The sequence below is a fragment of the Stigmatopora nigra genome, chromosome 6 (assembly GCF_051989575.1).
Source record: "Stigmatopora nigra isolate UIUO_SnigA chromosome 6, RoL_Snig_1.1, whole genome shotgun sequence".
Classification (NCBI taxonomy): domain Eukaryota; kingdom Metazoa; phylum Chordata; class Actinopteri; order Syngnathiformes; family Syngnathidae; genus Stigmatopora; species Stigmatopora nigra.
In genome coordinates, this window is record NC_135513.1 from 10777579 (window position 1) to 10797967 (window position 20389).

General features: G+C 39.2%; 1 protein-coding gene across 1 annotated transcript in view; it reads left to right on the forward strand.

Annotated features, from left to right (window-relative positions):
• The first annotated feature begins 341 nt into the window (after positions 1 to 341).
• The window catches only part of grin2ab (glutamate receptor, ionotropic, N-methyl D-aspartate 2A, b), a 68490-nt gene continuing 48442 nt past the window's right edge, over positions 342 to 20389 (forward strand). The window contains exons 1-4 of the mRNA XM_077718114.1: positions 342 to 1087; positions 1471 to 1650; positions 17071 to 17295; positions 18090 to 18248. Of these exons, the coding sequence (XP_077574240.1) occupies positions 1070 to 1087; positions 1471 to 1650; positions 17071 to 17295; positions 18090 to 18248 (582 nt within the window). The 5' untranslated portion in view covers positions 342 to 1069. The remainder of the gene's footprint in view (positions 1088 to 1470; positions 1651 to 17070; positions 17296 to 18089; positions 18249 to 20389) is intronic.

The window sequence follows — 20389 nt, forward strand, 5'->3', positions numbered from 1 at the left end:
GCATTCGAAACAGTGACGTGCCTGCGTGTGGAAATAAATGACAGGCTTTTACAGACGGCGTGCAAAGGCACAGCACGGATGACGTTTTGTGACAAGTCGGATTCTCCTGGTGGATTTTTTCATTTTTTATTTTACGCATGCGTTTCTCCATCACCCACAAGACCTTTGATAATATTTTATAAATGGAGGATGAAGTCACCCACTGTGTGCACCCTGTCTCTCCTCCCTTACCCTCTGCAGCCCCCACCACGCTCTCATTCGGGGCCCGGTGTCCCTATGTTTAATTAAGTAGTCTGCCGCCGCCGCCGTGGAAGTGCCTTCCGCCAGCGATACGTGGGCGGACGGACGGACGGGCGAGCGAACCAAGCCTGGAAGCGGGGATCGTTTCCACGGCTTGAAAAACTACCAACTTGGGTACAGGCTTTTTTTTTTTTTTAATGGACTCCCTCCCCACCCCCCAAATGTGCAGAGGATTATACGTACGTGTCAGTCAGTATATGTATGCGTGAGTTGGACTGTGACGGAATCTCCCTTCCACGCATACGAGCTTTTCGGTCTCCAAGAATCCACGCGGAGGAGGACAGAAGAAGAAGAGGAGGAGGAGGAGGAAGAGGAGGAGGAGGCTGTCCACGGGCTCTCACACTGCGGAACGCGCTCGGAGCTGCCTGGAGATCCCCCCCCAACACCAACACCACCGCCACCCCCCCCCCCAAAAAAATATCGTCGGATCCTTCCACTGCCTCCCCGTGCGCCGAGTGGACATTTGATTCCATCAGGAGGAGGAATACGCACCTGAGTTCCAGGAGAGTGGCCGCCGGAGTCATTGAGGGGGTCTTTACGGACACGACAGGTGGATTAATCTGAGTGGGGTGCCTCTCATTTTTTTTTTTTTTGGGGTGGAGGTGCTTTGGGTATACGTGCGTCTTTCCCCATACTTGTTTTCCAAGGATGGAGGCATTATTATTGGATTAATTTGACGGGGAGAGGAGGAGGGGGACACTCACGCCTTGGAGGGCACCCCAATGGAGTAACAGGCTGCAATGTCATTTCTAAACGGCCACCTGGAGAGATGTGTCACGGGAATGGGGTGAGTTTTGGGGGGGTTTCATTGGGGATGCTTGCTTTTTTTGTTGTTGTTGCAGGGATGCGTCTTGGGGTTTTGGGGGTTTGATGTAATAGGGGGGAAAAGTGGAACAACCTGATGCGTGGATCTGAGGGAAAAGAGGCGTCGTAATCCCGCAGCTCCCCCCTTTTTTACGCGCACTTTTTAATTCAACTCCGGTTTTGACGCGCGCACGGCGTTAAGTATGCTAATGAGTCACGCTGCTGTGTGCGCACGTCCTCGCCTGGCAGGATTCAACAAGTCGCCGCATGTGGTGCACGCGCACCATCGCCGACACAACAACAACAACAATAACGAGAAGCACAGTGACAAACACACTAACCACAGACAATCTCTATAATTGGCAGATCAAGTTGAAACACTTTGGCACCGGGAGGAGGAGGAGGAAGGAGGAGGATGAGGAGCCGGAGAAGAGACGTGATGGTCGGATGCGACGACGGCGACGCGCCGGTCGGGGAAGCGGCGGAGGCGCGCACGCTCACGGAGTCGCCAGACGGAGGCGCAAAGCGCGCCTTGAGACAGCCAAGGTAAGACTAGACCAGACCCGAGCGGCGATATCGGCGAGTGCGCGCGACCGCTGCAGCCTGTTGTTGATGCGCGTGCGTGCACGGGCAATGCCGCTAGACTTTACGCTAGGCGGTGCTGTTGCATCGTTGCGCTCGTCACATGATGATGCTCGTGACGATGCTGATGAGAGAAAGGCCATGCAAATGCGTTCTCAAATTACACTTCCAATAGAGTCACGTTTTTGAGGCGCACACGCTTATATGGAAGCCATGCAGTCTCATCATTCTCCATCAGGCGTGTCATTTTCAGATCGGGCTCATTTACATGCTGAATAGGATGGGTCAGAGGATGTAGGAAATATACTTAAAAAAAAATTATATTGACTCGATTAGACTAATGTTTTTCATCCCTTTGTGGAATGTTGTTTTCTTGATTTGAACTTATTATACTTGTATGAATGGGATGTATGTATAGAAAAGAAAAATATGATTAGTGGATTCTTTTGGTAGTTGTGGGTGATGTCACAAATGACGTCTCTCTGATAATGATAATGAATTAACACGTAAAAATGTAAATGGGTACATTTTAAAAGCCATTTTTTGCTTGATTACTACACTCACAAAATCACTTGATTGGGCCAGATTTTTGAACATCTAATCAGTTTCTTCATTCATTGGGAAAATTGAAGTCACATTTTCTTCTTCCATTCTTTGGTAATCAAGAGTTGAACATGAGTAAAAGGCAAACATTTGTCCACCATTTTTTTTCATCTTAGATTTCCTCAATAATAACCCAAATCTCTTACGATCTCGTATCAAAACTCATGTTAGGACTGACTTTTTTCCCAACCTTCATTGAATTTTGATTTTGTAATGCTTGCTGTAACTCTAAATGGCCAACTTCCTCAAGCAAGCGTCCTACAAACTTGATTTTTTTGCGTTTATAATGATAGACATGTCCATCAAATTTAATGTGGATCGTTGCAATGGCTTAAATTTCCCAAATTGGGAGCACACCAAAAGCAGCCCAGATAAACACAGAGAGCCACAATCACTTATGCGATGAGGAGTCAGATTCAGATTCCCCATTTTTTAGGAGGATGACACAAGTAGTGTCGAGGTGACGAGTCACGGCGCATCTGGATTAGCTGCTCCTTCAAGCGCACCCAACAGAGCTTTAGAACAGTTTATAAACCACGTCATTTGTTACGTTAAACATCGCACACATTCTAGCTCCCCCCAACTCCCCCTTACCCCTCGCTCCGGTCTTATTGTGCGCCAGTTATAAAAAGATGACCCACTTGGGATTTTCCCGACACATAAAACCTGGTCACGTATACTGTCTGTCCTCCCTGTGGTTCACCGTTTTCTTGAAATGGATCTATTTCAGTGGTTCCACCTTTGCCCATTGGTAATTCATCACCTGGCTAGGATAAGGGAACTAAAATGCAATCTGGAACTGCTACCTAAGACCAACCTACCTATAAAATGATGTAGATTACTAACTGAGTTAAACATAGAAGCAATCAGTTAACCAATCAACCATGTTGAAGGATATCAAAATTAAGAAGAAAAACTAATGACCATCAAATTGTGGTTGCAATTCTCCCAAAATAAGAAAAACTTTCTGAGTATTGACTTACTAGCATGTAGAATACTAATAAGTGACTTAAACTCACTTATTTTAATTGGTTGACAAGTTGCAATCGCAACATATTCAAAGTAATTAATATACTAAGCCAGGTTTAGTGTTTCAAATGAAGGTTTCAAAACCTAAGTAAGATTTTAAACAAAGATTTAGGGTTTAAAATTTGGTATTGATCAATGGAATTGTCAAAGTTAGGTTTGAAATCAATGTTAATGTTCTATATTAGATTTACAGTAGTGTGAATGTTTTTAATCTTATGGTTTTTGTGTATCTTTTAGTGTTTGGTTCAAGTTTTGAGTCAGAATTCACAGAATAATTTTCGTAATTTAGTTTTCAAGAGATTGTTAGGGTTTGAAATTCTGATTTCAAAGGCGCATTAGCAATTTTAGGCGGCGTTTTTTTCCCCCTTTTTTATCTTGTAGTGTGTTTCTCCATCGGTGAGGTTGAAAAGGCTTCCAGCTGTTTGGAGTAACTCTATTTTCTGTAGTCTAGATATTTTGAGGCTAATCCCAAAATAAGAGCTTTATCTGTATACGGCCGCAAAGGGGAAATGCCCAGAGAAGCACGCAAAACACAAGCGGATGCATACACAGCTGTAAACATATGCTGATGCTCAACAAAAAAAAAAAAGTTGCTGCTGTTGCTTTGATAAACATGAAGTGCTGACACACAAACTGGAAGCATCATTTTCCACATTTTTTTCCACCTTCCCTACTTGGTTTCTTGTTATTGTCAAACTGAAAAACCTTAACTTTGCTTTGAATCTCTATGTTGAAAGCCTAATTTGTCTAAGAAATCCTGCACTTTCTTTAAGGAATCCTCAATTTTGTTGCCATAGCTTTACATTATTGATTTATTTTGAAATCCTAAACCAGACTTGAAACACTATACTGCAAATTCTAGATATTATTTCTTAAGAGTCATACTCAGAAGTATAAATATATAAAAATGTGTGCATTTTTTAGTCATTTCACTACTTTTAAAGTAAGAAAAAGTCTCTGAATTCTTTTGACAAAAAAACGCCACTTCCATATTTTACCTCAAAGGCTAGTGGAGAGCCAGATACACCAATTAACAGTGCCACATATGGCTCCCAAGCCATAGGTTCCCTACCCCTGCTTTAGATCTATAAAAACGGACTATTTAGGACTTTTAGATCCAGTTCTATTAATCCAATTAAGAAAAATCCCCCAAAAATCTAGATATTAGATCTAAAATGGCCCACATGAAATTACATTGACATTAATATGACCCTAAACCAACCCTAGTTTGACACCCTTGGTTTAAACCCTAACCCTTAAAACCATACTTACAAAACTGCAATCACCCACTTAAAAGCCTAATTTAAAAACTAAGCCTCTCCTTACTTATTTTTTTCTTCTTAATCTTCGTACAATGCTAGAAGCTCCCCGTAAACAAATGGAGGCTTTAAAGTCCTCGCCAGCTGCAAGCTCTTCTCTCCCTTCTTGTTGAAGGTGACACATTTTCTCCGCGCGAGTGTTTATTTCCACTCAGAGCGTGAGCTCGCGCAGCCGGACAGCCTCCGGCACCCCCGCCGGTCATCAGCTGGCCGGCGAACGAAGGAAGGAAACGGGCGCTGGCTTTAAAGTCAATTAAAGTCGCCTCCGACGCCTAGCCTCTGCGAACATCTGCGGCCCCGATTAAAGCCGCTTCGCCTGGCCTCCATTCGACTTGTGCCTCCGACTGGTTCTGGGAAAAAGGACACGACAGGCGATAGGCCAGCCCGGGGAGGACTTTTGGAAGATTTTTGTGGGCCAAATACAAGCTGTGTCACCCCTTTTGGGAGGCCTCAAGTGACAAGAAGGAGAAAATCTCTCAAATGCAATGGCAAGCCTTTGAGAGACTCCTAACATTTAACAACAACGTCACATTTTAAACGGCAGCTTTGTTTCAAAGCCTACTTTTTAACTGTAACTAAATCTGGACTTCCCTATATTATATTCGAGTTTGAAAGTCATACATTTTCAAACTAAGACCCCGATTTAAATTAAAAAACTAATTTGAACCCCAACAGTGACTTGGAAAGCCCAACTTGAAAGCGCAGCCCAGAGGTGTCAAACTCATGTTGGTTGTGCTACTTTGTCATCTTATCTCAAATAGGTTGAACCAGTATATATATTTTTGCCTAACAAGTTTTCAGAGCAACTCCAGCACCCCTTTAGTGCAATATTCACTTGGATAAATATTTAGATAAATTCTGTCTTTTTGTCAATCCTATTCATAGTCAAATAATAAATAATACTAGTATAAATAAAAAAAAATTAATTAATAATAAATAATGCAACAAATACCTTAAACCCATGCTTCCTTTAACTATATATTTTATACTATATCTTTTAAATCACCCATCCATCTTCAGTAATGCTTTTTGATTTAGTTTATTCACATCATCCAGGGAATACAATACATGATATACTTGTACATCAAATATTATTTACAGACTCAGATGTGAACCCCAAGGAAGTCGCTGATCCTCAAAGAACAAGTTATGATCTTAAATCCTTTCAAATTAACTTTTTAACCATTTTTTTCATCCTTTTAGAACTTTTGACAACATTAATTAACTGATCACATGATGAGGCCTAACCCTTTACAATCATCCAGCACCCCTGGAAACATCATGATGACAAACTGCTTAGAAAATGAATGAATCTGAAAAGTTCGCCTTTGGCTTTAAGCCTTAAACAGAAATAAAACCTAAACTCCTTTTGAAACTCTAATCCAGACTTGAAAATACCTAAAAACGCTTAATTCTAACCTTATTCAACATTTTAAATGACAACTTGCCCTGGCATGAAGCCTTAATTAAAAAGCCTAAACTTCGTGTAATACTGAAACCTTTATATTTTTTAAAAATCCAATATTGAAAAATCTATACCCCTAACCCACACTTGCAATTGTCATTGATCCCCGGCTTAATTTCGTAAACATAAATGCTTAATCAAACCACAAAAGCCTAATTTTAAATCCCTCCTCTGTAAAACAATGGCATCAGCCTAAAAACGCCAATATTCTTAATCATCATCCTTCTTGGATCCCAATGATGTCATCGTACCTTTCCCGCTCCACAGGAGCGAAATAATTACGTTCACCGGTAAACGGAAGATTTCTCAGCAAATGTAAACATCTGTCGTTGGCATCTGGAATCCGGGGCTGACTGACGAGGGGGCCCAGAGACCCCCAGCATTTAGCCGCCAGGATACCAATTCTCTCATGGCTCATCACTTGCGACAAACACCTTCAGAGTCACACAAACATTCACACACTCCGACACACACAATAATATTAACACCACGGCTTAATGTAGATTTTTAGCCATCTGTCAAAAATATCAGTACACAACCGCCATTGAGAAGAAAAACACTGAAATACTCGGAGTAAATGTTAAAGATGTTTTTCTATGTTGGACTGTGGACCCCCCTCTAGCTTCGACCAACTCTATTTCAAACCTGCTGCCTTTTTTTTTCGTTCCCAAAGAGCTTGATTTCACTTGATTAGCCCAGCATGTAGCGGCGACAGTGATCACATTTTTTTTCTTCTTCTCCATAGCCTCCTGCTCGTAGCTTAGAGTGGTGCCATTAGCGATCCTGTCAGTCCCTTGGCAAAACATAGCCGAGACCATAAATGAATAAACCTACAAAAAAGAAAGAAAAAGCCCATCAACTGACTGTTCTAAACGTAACAGACAAATAGATGACTTACTTACTGACTGATAAACTATCAGTCGTTGACGTAAATGAAAACGAAACTAATTATCAAGGGAGAATGAAAATAGACTATCAAAACTTGTCTTTAAAATTTTACAACTAAGTTCTTTTACAATGTAAACCTTTACAAAAAAAATTATATTAGAAAGTATTAAATAAAGTTGCTTTACAGTAAAACAGGAGAGAAATGGCAGCAAAATTGAGGTCTTCCAAATGGAGATGCAGGACATTTTTTACTGTTAACATTTAAATGCATTCATTCACTTTTCTCCAATTGTCGTTCTGACTTGGGAAATTTTAGTATTAAATGTTGAATACACACTCACGGATACAAATGATACCAAATACTGTATCAAATGTATTGATATTAGTTGGAAAAACTTCATTTTGGCTTCTCTGGTCAATTATTTTAAATGCAACAGTGATTTTCTATCATTGTTCGATTGTGTGTTCTTCATTCCAATGTGGCCATGTTGACCTACGAGGACTGCTGTCTCCCTTTTTGTTGTTGTTTTCCGCTTAAGACCGTCATTGTTATGCCGCCTACTGACACACGTACTCGCTATTGTGCTGCCATGGAAGCATTCTTCCATAAGTGATAACACGCGCAGCAGGGTTTCCCGTATAAAAAAAGATGGCAAAATCCTATTTCCCAGCAGCCTTCAGATGAAACATTGACTTAAGATAGCATATGATGAGACCCCACTCTGACTCTTATCTCGTACAATGGCTCTAATATATTATATAGGGAGAATGACTATGAATGACACATTATCTAATGTCTTTGGCTATATTGGCTCAATAGAAAGTACACTGAAATGAACATGCCCCTTTTTACACTGATAATACTTTGTAAATGTTTGTTTTTAGACATGCTGTAGATTTTTATCAGCCAATCAATGCCTTGGCTTCAACTACACTGAAGGTAAAGAAAAAACATTAAATACGTTCTCCAGGAAAAGTCAGCCGACCTCAATTTGAGCATTCTCTGGCGTCTTTAATTTAATGGCCACTTAAATTTACACAAATGTTTCTTAAGAAATGCACTGAATTTGAATCGCCGTATTTTCTCGCATGGAAGACGTATTTGCAACTAACAAAATGATGAGTGAATCAAGCTTATAGCTTATATGCCCACAAATTAGACTTGAAATGCACAAAACTGATCGAAGGTCTTGCATTCGATCATTAAATATCAGACTTGCGTAATGTGTATCTCATGCTATTATTGCTCCCAGAGGTTAGGCAAAAACTAGACCGCTATAGACACACTTTCTGGTTACACTGCTCACTTGACTTCCTTTTTTAATCTGTCTACTTGCAGTATTTCAGAAATACCATGGGCGATGATTTTTCTGAAGATTTTAACATATTTGTACTCCGATTTAAAACCATGAATATGAAAATTGTGAATCAGGGGGCTTCTTATACGAGAGAAATCGTAACAGTCAACAATTTTAAGGGTGCGGCTTATACACGGAGCGGTCAATATGCGAGAAAATACTTTATGTACAAAATAGTCCCTTTTAATGTCTTAGAGCGGTTTCTTTTCAAATATTTTTCAATCACTCCTGATTGCCATACAGTTGTACTATATCTCGAAACTAATGATCTTTATTCCCTAAGAAAACATAAATTGTGATTCATAAAAATAACTAAATTCTCAAACCCCCCAAATTTTGGACTTTTGCAACCCGACATAGTACTGTATCTATATTTATAAAGAGGCTGAGTACCTCTGCCACCTCTTGTTTGCTTTATGACTGCGCTTCCCAAACGCTATTAGTGGTTAACAGATTTGTGTCCCCTTACAAGGAGAATGATGGGACCACCCGTAATAATCCCGGCCCCCCCTCACACATACATTTGTTCCTTTGTACAAGGCAGGCTAGTGGTAATCTCAAGTGGATAAACAACACGCATAAAACTCCACATCTGAATCGATAAAGGTGTGCATGTGTGTGTTTTTGTGTGTGTGCTGAAAGACCTTTGACTGAGTGACTTAGAGGTGAGTCGGAAGGGGGATAAACACAGGAGAGAATCGATTACGATTTAAAGAGAACTTTCCAGGGCTATGCAGCATGTGAAGAGTTGTCAATGTTTATCTCGTTAGCGCGTCCCGATCCTTGCTACTTATTTGTGTTCCATATTTAAAGATGTTTACTGGCGGCAAGGAACGAGCCACAGAGGAATGAGAACTGACATCTTCAATGATGTAAAACACGGAGTTGCTACCGGATACTGACAAGATGAACCGATGAGTTTTTACCTAGGCAAGGATTTCATGGCTCAGTTTAATCTATTTGTTTCAAGATTTTGGGTAGATTTATGAAGGTTAGGCCCTTTTGATTCTTAGATTTCTCCATTTTTTTTTAAACTGGATTTTTCTATTGTTAATTTTAACTGGTAGTTTGACCAGCTGTGAAAATATGAAACCAGATTTGATTCAGTTTCATTCACACAATGTAAATATTTGAATATGAAACTGAATCAAACCTACTTTTTTTAAATATTAAATTCTACTAATTAACCCGGCTCTTTTGAGAACATATTCTTCTCAGCTTCAGTATTTGTAAAAATAGAGAGAAAATGACAAAACTATTAAGTCAGAATAAGCAAAAATAAATATATTTAACAATGCCAGGAATTTATAAAATTACTTTGACTTGCAAATGTCTTTTTTTGGAACCTGCAGACTGTTGTTGTTTCCTAGTGTTTCAGATTAGGTTGTGAAATCTTGGTTAGGACTTTAAATGAGTTTTTTCTCCATTTTTAGATAAATGGCTGGAAATAAGAGTTATTGTTTCACATTTCAGTATTGATTTTATTGAAAGGTAGCATTTAGAATAGCTTCGATATTAGTTTTAAACCAGATTCAGAGTTTCCATTAAAGTTGATGAGTCCATGTGAGGTTTCGAGGCAATGTTACATAACAAACTAAGGTTTCAATCTTGGGTCAGCGATGGATTGCTTTGTTTTTTAATGTTAATGTTGTGCTTCCTTCACTCAAGTGTTAAGCATGTAACACACTTGCGGGTAAAACGCTAGAAGTAATATGACTGCTTTGTCCAATGTTTTTGTAATGGCCATATTATCAAACAAGAACATTGTGTTTTCTTCTAATGTCATCTCGTAAACATGTCGCTAGCTTTCCGACTTGCTGTATTTGTGTTCCATATTTAAAGATGTTTACAGGCTGGGTTAGAAAGAGGCACAGTGGAATGAGAACTGACAATATCACTGCTCTGATACATTAGTTGCTTTGGGAAAAAAGTAAGAGAGAAAAAATGACTTAAAGGATTCACTGCCACCACCAAAATTCTCACCTCTTTTAACAGTAGATGAGAATAACACAGTATTAATGTTTCTTTCAAGATTTGTTGGTCTGATCTTTTGTATTCCAGGAATCATAGAGACTTGTTTAATAAATTGTCGTGTCATCCATCTTTTGGATCACCTCAGGTGTTCTCAAAACTGTGACAGGTTGCTGTGTTTAGGCCATATGCGGCATCTGGCCAGTCAACATTTTAAGCCTCCAGCCAAATAAATTATCTTTCTATTTTTTTTAAAGATGCAAACGTTGACTTCTAGCCTAGCGTGTAGATCATTGACCTTCTCATCCAGAAGCCACAGGTGACTGTCAATGTGGATGAAAAATGAAGTCAAATAGGATTTATGATGAGATGCAGTGAGTTAGGTCAAAAAGCACTGTCATCCATTGTGTGCAGAAAAGCCAGAAAAATGTATGTACTGTATTTACCGCTGTCCTGAGGTAAAGTTATTATTTTTATGGTAGTTCTTGTGATCATTCATTGCCAGCCCTAGTAGTTCAAATAGATTGTACTATTGCCTTCACTGGCAGCCAATGAATCAAGGAGTCTTTTTTTGATCCTTTATATACTTTTGAGGGAGGTTTTGCCAGTCTTATTTCAATTGCAAAAAAGTTAGAAAGAAAGTACCGTATTTTGACATTTAATATACACCAGTATCACATATATATTAAAAGATTTTTGCTTTTTTGAGCCTCCCATTTGTGCACCATTTAATATACCCCTGCCGTTTAATATACCCGGGGGTGAGCTTCCCATTTGTGCGCCACTTAATATACCCCTGCCTTTTAATATACCCAGGGGTGAGCCTCCCATTTGTCCGCCATTTAATATACCCCTGCCGGTTAATATACCCAGATATATTAAACGGCAACTCAGCTTTTTTGCCAAGATTTGTATGGTGTTCTTGTGGGCATAATTATAGATACTTAAGTTCATTAAAATTCCAAGTCAGACTTTATTCAGCAGTATGTAGTAGTTTTAACCTGAGGAGTAAATAGTTTTATTCTGCAAAACGTTGATGCATCATAAAGACTGCGTAGTGGATCGTACCTTCCGGTTTACGGTAGTATTATTTTAACCTGCATTGCTTTTTAAGTTGCTATTTCTTTTTGTGTTATGTACCACCCCTCAATTTTGTCTGAGGTGCAACTCAATGCAGTCCAAAGGTGACGGAGTCCATCAATCTTATCTGGCGCCCCGTCGTCTTTGCTGTCTGCAAGGTCGCCCGAGCTCATCCGCTAAACAGTCGATAAGACCCGTGAGATTGGCGCCCTTCCCTCAAAACTTTGTTTTTTAATACGCCCTTCTCCTGATGCCAGCCCTTCGCTAACCTCTAGCAAATGCCCTCAAAAAGTCAAAGACACACGTACACACACACACGGCACAGAAAGGCAGCGTGTCCTTCTTATTCATATTTATCAGCGATGAAATATGAATGATGCGACGTGTTCTGTGTGCGCTCCAAGCCCCAACCAACCTGCGTCCCCAAGTATAGCGCAAAAAAAAGAAAAGAACATCAAATTGCCGTAAACGCCTTTGATGCCGACCCGTATGTTGTGAAACTTTGATGCTCTGCTTCTTTGCCAGACTCACGGGGGCTGATAAAAACTCGCGTCACATGTAAAGTATAGAAGACTTCATTCTTTTTTCATCTCTGTAAGTGAAGACAGAATACAGTTTGCATTGTATTGCTTTAAATGTTTAGTGAAGTTGGATTGTTTGCATTTTTACCCTAAAATCCTTCATACAAGTTTCATGTGAGTCGTTTTTTTCCCTTTTAAAAACCACCTTTCACTCCTTTCTCCCATTTTTCCAAACATAATCTACTAGTTTCTTTACTTTCTTTTGACGTTTATTCCTGTTTATACATTTTCCTTGCTTTCTTACACTCATCACCTTTCCTTTTTTCACATTTTCCACTTTTCATACATTTCTTCCACTATCCCTCCTTTCAGATCATCATTTTCCCTTTTTCCTCTCTTATTTTTCCCTATAAGTTTATATCTTTTCTTATTAATCCTAGCATTCCAACTCCATAAAGTGTTAAGTTCCATTCTATCATTTTTAAACTTCAAACAAGTGTAAATGAAGTTTTCCCCAAAGGAATCTTTCTATTTGCATTGTGAGTGAGTTTACTGAGTGGCTGTATTTTATTTTTTTATCAGTCGCAGGTTTTCTTGCAAAGGAACTCAATCAAAGTGTAAATATTCCCAAATTTACCTGAAAAAAAACTCGTATGTGGCAAATGAAACCAATTTGTTGGGTCGTCATCTGTGATGACTTTGATGGTCCTGCTAGAACTGTTTTAAATGAGTTGCCGATGGCGCTCGCGTGTAAAAATTCCCTCATCAAATATTGACATAAATGTGACATTTTTTTTTTCTGGGCTCCTTTTGAAAAGCGCGACTGAATCCTTAAAGACTGTCGCCGGCCTGCTATTTTGGCAAAAAGAAATGAGAATGAGATCCAGTTTTGCAATTTTAATAGTATAGTATCCTAGCTTCAAAAGCTGGGTGGTGATTAGCACCAAGATAGAATATTAAAAAATAAAATAAAAATGCGCACACATACGTTATGCAGGTAAAAACCAAATTGGAAGAACTATGCACAAGTTTAGACATTTCTAATTGAAGGACCAAAAATAAAGTTTCAAATCACATAGTTGTGCACACAAAAACATTTTAAAGAATAATTCCACTATAGATTGCATCCAGATTGCACACATTCAGTTATATACATTGTCGAAAACCCTTAAATGTTCTTTTCTTAGATGATATACATAAAAGTTGTTCTAGTCCATATAAAACAACTCTAAATCCTCCCAAAGTTATGCAGGACAAAACAAGGATACTCCTAAAAAAATATAGATAAATAACCCAAATCGTTTTGGGACCAAAAGCCTTTGTGGCTTTTATATTCTGTACAAAAAAAAGACAAAGCGCCATCGGGGGCTTTGTACCACTGGGATGCACAGCGGTAAATCCTTTGGAATCGAGTCCATTCTTGTATACAGTAGATTGGGGTCACACCAACTGCCTTTCTCCTTTTGTGTTCATTGTTTGGCAATTTGTTGACTTCCAAAGACTGTGACTTCCGTATATCCCAAATCACTTTGGAATAGACTTACCTACTAATCACTAAAACACAAAACACAAGTAAACAACTACACTAGGACACATTTACAAAAGTCTATTAGGATACAAGGATGGTCAAGCAAAGTTAAACAAGTCAACAAGTCGATCCATCCAGCGGCAAATGGAGCCCCTATTGACGCATTTCTCTGTCATTTCGGCTGAGATTTATGACACACTTGGTCCAATATTTTGATTAAATTAGGAGCGGAAATGAAAAACGACTACTAGAGCCTCATTGACCGGTCAATCGTGGCCATTTTTTTCATATTTTATAGCTCATTCATCACAAGTATTTTCTCCCTCGAACATATTTTTCTTCTTTTGAGGGAGTAATTGTGATTTTTATATACTTGACCCCGGGTGGCGCATTGGATCTTTTTCAGATGTCTCTTATGAGCTCATTTCAAGCTTTCCTCAAAAGTGCTGACATCTCCCAAATGACAACTCATCACCGTCTCAAGGTGACTCGGGAGGAAGTCTGGCTGCATTGCTAATTCTCCGTGTGTGTGTGCGCAGGGGGTGACGTTGTTGCCCCGCTGAAAGAGATGATGGGCTACATTTGGCTATAATTTTCCAATAGTGTCATGACACCCAAATTGTAATGTGTAGCAATACAATTCATCTTGATATGTTTACTGATCATACAAGGCTTTATTGCCTCTTTGCTTTATATATTATTCACTTGCCACTACTTATTCAGGACATAACTTTCAACTTTTCTCATCTCATTAACGTATTGCTGTTGTTGTTGTAGTACGAACAGAAAACATAGCATGTCGTGCGATTTTATAAACAACCGGGCTAGTCTTTTTCTGTCATCTGAGATATGAGTTGCATGCAATCAGTGAATTGTCATCTTTTCTTTGACATGCAAATGCATTTAGTAAAAAAACATCAACAAAAAAACAAAAGCAAACATATTAAGATTAATAATGGAAGATTGAAGGGTGCACTAAAGTGGCTTGGTGCACTCTGAAGGCCACTTTTTAACCAAAAAGTAGCTTATATACTATAAAGTAAGGCCTCGAAAGATGGCTGTCTTGCTCTTAGGTCGTCTTATATCCATATAACTAGTCGCCATCTCGTTAATTCGGTGGTTCATTTCAGGCAGATTGAGAGCACAGATATGCATAAAAAGATTATGGAAGTCATTGTTTGGAATTTTGGGATAAACAAATTTGATCAAAACAACGGATTAATGCAAAATTAATGTATAAGTGGTTAATGCATATACTCTCTATAAAACTGAAAAATTCATTACCATAGATGCACTTCTTTACTCATTGAAATGAATGGCTTTAAAAACTAAAATACAGGCGTAAACGCCTACCCACAAACTCCATTAAACTTCTTTTTGCCTCTCTGGAATAAATTGTATCCCATAATAGATGCTGTAGTTAACAAAGACATGACATTTTGTCAAATGTTATTCTAAAAATGTATACCTTCGATAAAATAGGAGCCTTTTTTTCTCTTATCGGTTATTCCTTCACACGAATTGCCCATTTCAATTAAACAGTGTTTATGATGCCCAAGGAAAGTTTTTAAAGGGCAACCTTTTATTGAGAAATATCATTTTGGGAGGAGCCACCACACACACACACACACACACACTCGATTTAAAATTCATGGCCAAATGAAAGCGCTTGGGCGATTTTGAATAAAATAATGACATTTCGGATTGATACATTGCAGGCAATGTGTTATTTGGTGGACGTTAAGGGTAACACCGCTGAACCAAAAATTCGCTCGTGCGTGGCGGGAGGAAAATAAACCCTGGGGTTGGGGTTACGCTGAGCAATCATGTCGTATGATTTCCTCTCGCTCAAGCGTGTTGCCATTGCCGCTAATGCCGTCTTTCCTCTCCCGGCGTTTTTGACAGAGCGCCGTCATCCATCTCGCAAAAATTTTGTCGGCCGCTAATTTACCGCCGGGAGGCAAATGTGTACTTTTAAGCAAAACACATTTGAATGATCACAAGCACGTCACAGCATAGATGGCGCCACAATTTTTGACTGTATGATACTAAATATTGCTCTTCTTCTTCCTATTTGGGACTCGATCCAGCCAGGGTCATTTGTTTAGAAGGATTTTTAGTTAGATTAAGGTTTTGAAGTAGTGTTCCATGAGAAGGATTAAGATGAGGGTTGGGATTTCAAGGCCTAGTTTTAAAATTGAGCGAAGATCTCAAAGTTGGGGTGGAAATTAGGGTGCTTCAAGACGTGGTTTGGGATTTCAAATCGCTCTAATCTTTGGGAATTTGATCGTGCAATTGCCATTCATGTTTAGAGTTACAAAATTGTATTTTAATCGATGATTTCATTACTATTTGGATGTCAAGGTTTGGGTTTCAAAGTATGGTTTAGGCCAGGCAAACTATTCAAAGTAGTTTTGCAGTTTTAGTATTTTTGCTGGTGTTTCAAGAAGGGTTTCAACACAGTGGTAATGTTTCAATGTGTTAACTCAAAAGAGGATTAATGTCTCAATCTATGATTTTAGGACAAGACTACTTAATCAAGGTAAAGATAGAAGACAAGTTTGGGGGTATCACACAGGAGGTTTTAATTTAAACCAATGTTCGTAGGATCCTAAAGTACTGTTGCAAGAGAGTTTTTCATTGTAGATTTAAAGAATATTTAAGTAAATAATTCTGACTTGCGGATATAATTTAGAATTAATGTAAATATTTTCCGTCTCCGAGCAGGATTACGAACCTTTGTTTTGGTTCATGTTTTAAAACAGTGTTTGGAAACTAGGACAAGTCAAGTTTCAAGATAGGGTCGATGTTCTAAGTCTTATTTCTGATAATGCTTACTCCAGTTAGCGTAATTCAGACCCGTCGGGCTGCAGCTGACGCTAATTTTCTAGGACGTGAGTGTAGCGGTGTGTGATTTTGCGACGTATGCTAAGTGGTGCGAGCGCCGCCAGGCTCGTCTGCGGGCGAGCGTCCGGCCGGGTGCTGCACTCACTAACCGGCCTGATTAGACTAGGCTGTGAGATGATGTGTATCAGAAATGTACACTAAGCCAGCCGGAAACACACGTTGAAACAACACAATAAGAAAGCCCAGCTATTGTCTATGTAGTTAAGCAAGGCAGGGGGGGAAAAAAATAATAATCAGTTCATAGTTTCCCCTTCGGCTTTTCTTCTTTGGCTCAGCCAGATCGTGGTGGTGTCGGAAATTGGCCGGGATGCAATGTAGCGTTCTTGCCGCGCTTTAGTTAGATCTCCTTGCCCCAAAGGCCATTTTCACGATGGTACATTTGATTCCGTTGTTCATCTGCTTCTGTTTCGATCTGAGTGGAAAGCGCATCAGCATGTTTGCGGGAAGCTGGAAATTTCTGCCTTGCCGCCAAAGGCGTCCACCAAGTCCCCACCCAATGTTTTCTACACCCTCCTCATCTTTCAAAGAGAGCAATCGTTGAAGGGGAAAATTATTATTTCGAATAAAGCTAGGGTTCAGGTTTGCGTTGATATTTTTAATCTAGAGTTTGTGATTAAAACTAGAGTTTGGGACAGGTTTGGGGTTTATAAATTACTTTTCCAAACCTTTCCAAAGCTTTCAAGGTAACCCCTGATGTTTTTGGTTATGTTTTTAGGGTACGATGCGAGCAGCACTATGGCTGCTGCTTCTTCTCTGCCAATTGGCGTCACCGGCTGCTTCCCAGAAACCTCCAGGGATCAGCGTGGGCGTGGTGATGGGCCAGACCCGACTGGTCCCGGACCAGGAGCTCCGTCCCCCACGCAGACCTGACGATGCCCTAGATGTTGTGGTGGTGCCCTTAAGGATCAACCAGACTGACCCAAAGTCTGTCATCACACAGGTGAGAGCAAGAGACCCCAATTTTTGATTGGTGCACTGCAAAAAGTGGATTTAAGAAACCAAATAAGGAATATAAAGCAATAACCCAAGTTAAACGTGACTACAAATCTTTAAAGTTATGATCTGCTAATAGGAAGGCGGATTTGAAAAGGACTATGTAAAACCCGTAACTAGCCTTTACAATATATTTAATATATACGCTTGACACTTTTGAAATTGGGAGTAACAAAAGGTCAATTTATTTTATTGTCTTATCAAAAATGCTCACTGCCAGTGACCAACCGATTTGAAGTAGTCATGCTATTTTTACTTGGAGCTTTTTCTTTTATTGGAGGTTCCAATAAATTCTTAACTCCCCAAGTTGCCTTTAGCTCTGATTGGTTGTATGTCTACTTGTGCCTTGCAATTGGCTGACGACCAATTGCGGGTGTCCCCCGTCTGGTGCCCATAGTTGGCGGGCTGGGATGGGCTTCAGCAACCCTGTGATTCTTGTGAGGATAAGCGGTGTGGTAAAAGATCAGGAAATTTATTTTTTCATCTTTTGGATCACTCACATGAGATGATTTTTAATTTAGTTCTAATTTAGAGTTGTATATTTGTCTTTTAATTTGCCAAAACGTATCTGGAGTGAAAATTCATGCTCGACCTTAAACTTTATGTCAAATGATCCAAAATAAATGTACATATTTGAATTCATACACAAGTAAATTCATTATAAGTCAATGTATATATCACTGTATTTCTTTATATCATTTTGCATATAAATCCTTGACATATAATGTTTATTTTTTGGAGGTGTGTGAGCTGCTGTCACGATCTCGCCTCCACGGCATCGTGTTTGCGGACGGCACCGACCAGGAAGCCATCGCTCAGATCTTAGACTTCTTGTCCGTCCAGACCCAACTCCCCGTACTGGGAGTGCACGGAGGCTCGTCAATGATCATGGCCGACAAGGTAAGCGAACGACATGGCGGGGGGTTGCGTTGACCGCTAATGATGGCGTGGATGATAAAACTTTGTTGAAAGGCAGCTGTTTTATGGATAGCCATGCAGGGAAAGGTTAGCACTTAAAATTGAAGAGAAGACTTTGCCAGTATTTGATTGCTGCATAATCTGCTCGATTGATTTTTCCATTCCTTCCTGGAAAAAACACGACTCTATATCAAATTGACAGTCAAGCAGATGTGCAAGTATTACAATTCAATGGCTAGTCCGGTCTGTCACGTCAGAAAATGGGCAAAACATTTTAGTACAGTGTGTTCTAAAGTAAAATGATGTTGGAAATGCACCATTTAGATTAAAACACTTATATTTATTGCTCTCCTATGGAGGAATCCATTTTCAATCTGCCGCTGTCATTTTTTGGATTGATTCACTCTGTCGGGATTTTTGTTAACATGTCTAAAAATGTTGAAGGTTTGGAAAAAGGATTTTAAACAAAAGCTAATATTTCAATTCAGGGTTTATAAATTGTGGTCGTGTTTGAAAAAGGGATTAAGGTCTGCTTGCGTTAAAGTTTTAGAGTAAAAATTCCATCATAGATCAAAGCATGAAATTAGCATTTACATCAAATGATGGTTTAGATTTGAGGACACGCCATTTTTAAAGCAACCTCTACCCATGTTTGGATTATATCAAATTTCCTTTTTCTATGCACAGCTTTAAAGGAGAGATTTTTTTTTAGTTTGTCTCACAAAGACTCACTTTCTATTAAGACCAAAACGTATGTTTTTAAAAATACCTTCATGAACTTTAGGTGTTAAATTACAGTTCTCGCCAGATCAGCGAACAAGCGCCAGGGGTGTGTACAACTATAGGTTGGCCACCTGAAGGTCAGCGGCTTTTTTAACGCCCCGTCGAGTAAATAATGATGGGGAAAATGAATAAATTGTGCAAAACGCTTATGCCGCCGCCATGCCATTTAACAAGGTATGGAACACCTCCAATATCTTTGTACAAACCCGTAACTAAACAGCAAAGATTGGCCGCCCACCAGACAGGCAGTAAATCATTGCGCGAGTATTGCTGGCTCAATTGGTTTCAACTGGATGTCGATGTCGGGCCTGCACCAGATAATGTTACTTGTCACTGCTCTCGAAGCATAATTAGTGCCGCGCTATTTACCTTTGACAAAATAATGGCTTGCTTTTTCTTGGAAACAAATGTCTGGTACTGTAGTTGTTTTGATATATTCTCTATATATACTACACCTGTTCTTTTACTCGCAGTTTAGTGTGGTAAGCGTCATGTAGGTCATCTTCGGGATTGACTGTGTTGACAATCATTTTGAGTGATGACACCAAGGATGGAAGAAAATGAGAATGTCGGGATCAATTTTGAAAATACAACCCAATGTCTAACAATAACTGATTTTAAAATAGATACTAGAAGCTAATGTTTTTTTTTCCCCGAGAGAAAGCATGAAAAAGTATGAAATGCGACTGATTCATTGACTTCTTTTTGGATCTAATTTGATTAGTTGTATTCAAAATATGCTTGGGATATTTTTTAGGCCAAAACTTGACGTAATTAACTATAAATTCCATTTAAGATTATTGTATTTTTCGTGGTGAATTTATAGCAATGAATTAACAAGATTTCCATTTGATTTTGTGCACAGATGCAATTTTTGTATGCACAATTATTTAATATGGAATATTTGTATTTAAATATTCCAACATCGTAGATAAAACAAATATTTTTCAAGTGAAGTTTTTCAGTTGTACATAATCCTAGTTAACAAAATTATTTTTAAAAATCTATATATTTTTTGTAGCATTTCAGGGGGAATTTTGGCTTTTTTAAATATCAAATATGGTGATTAAAATCCTGTAAGTGGGGTTGAGCTCTAAATCTAAGTACCTCCTATTTAAAAAATAAACAATTATCCTCTAATACTTTAAATCTTTCTATCCAGGGAATAATCTTTATGTAATACCCACATAATTAATCAGGCAGTAGCCAAAGAAACCCCCGGCGGACTCACTTCACATCGAAAAAAAAAAATCTGCGCTTTTTTTTTTTTTGCTGCGTACCGATGACGTCAAAAATCAGAGTGAATGCATGTGAGTGAACATTGCACAGACGGATAGGAA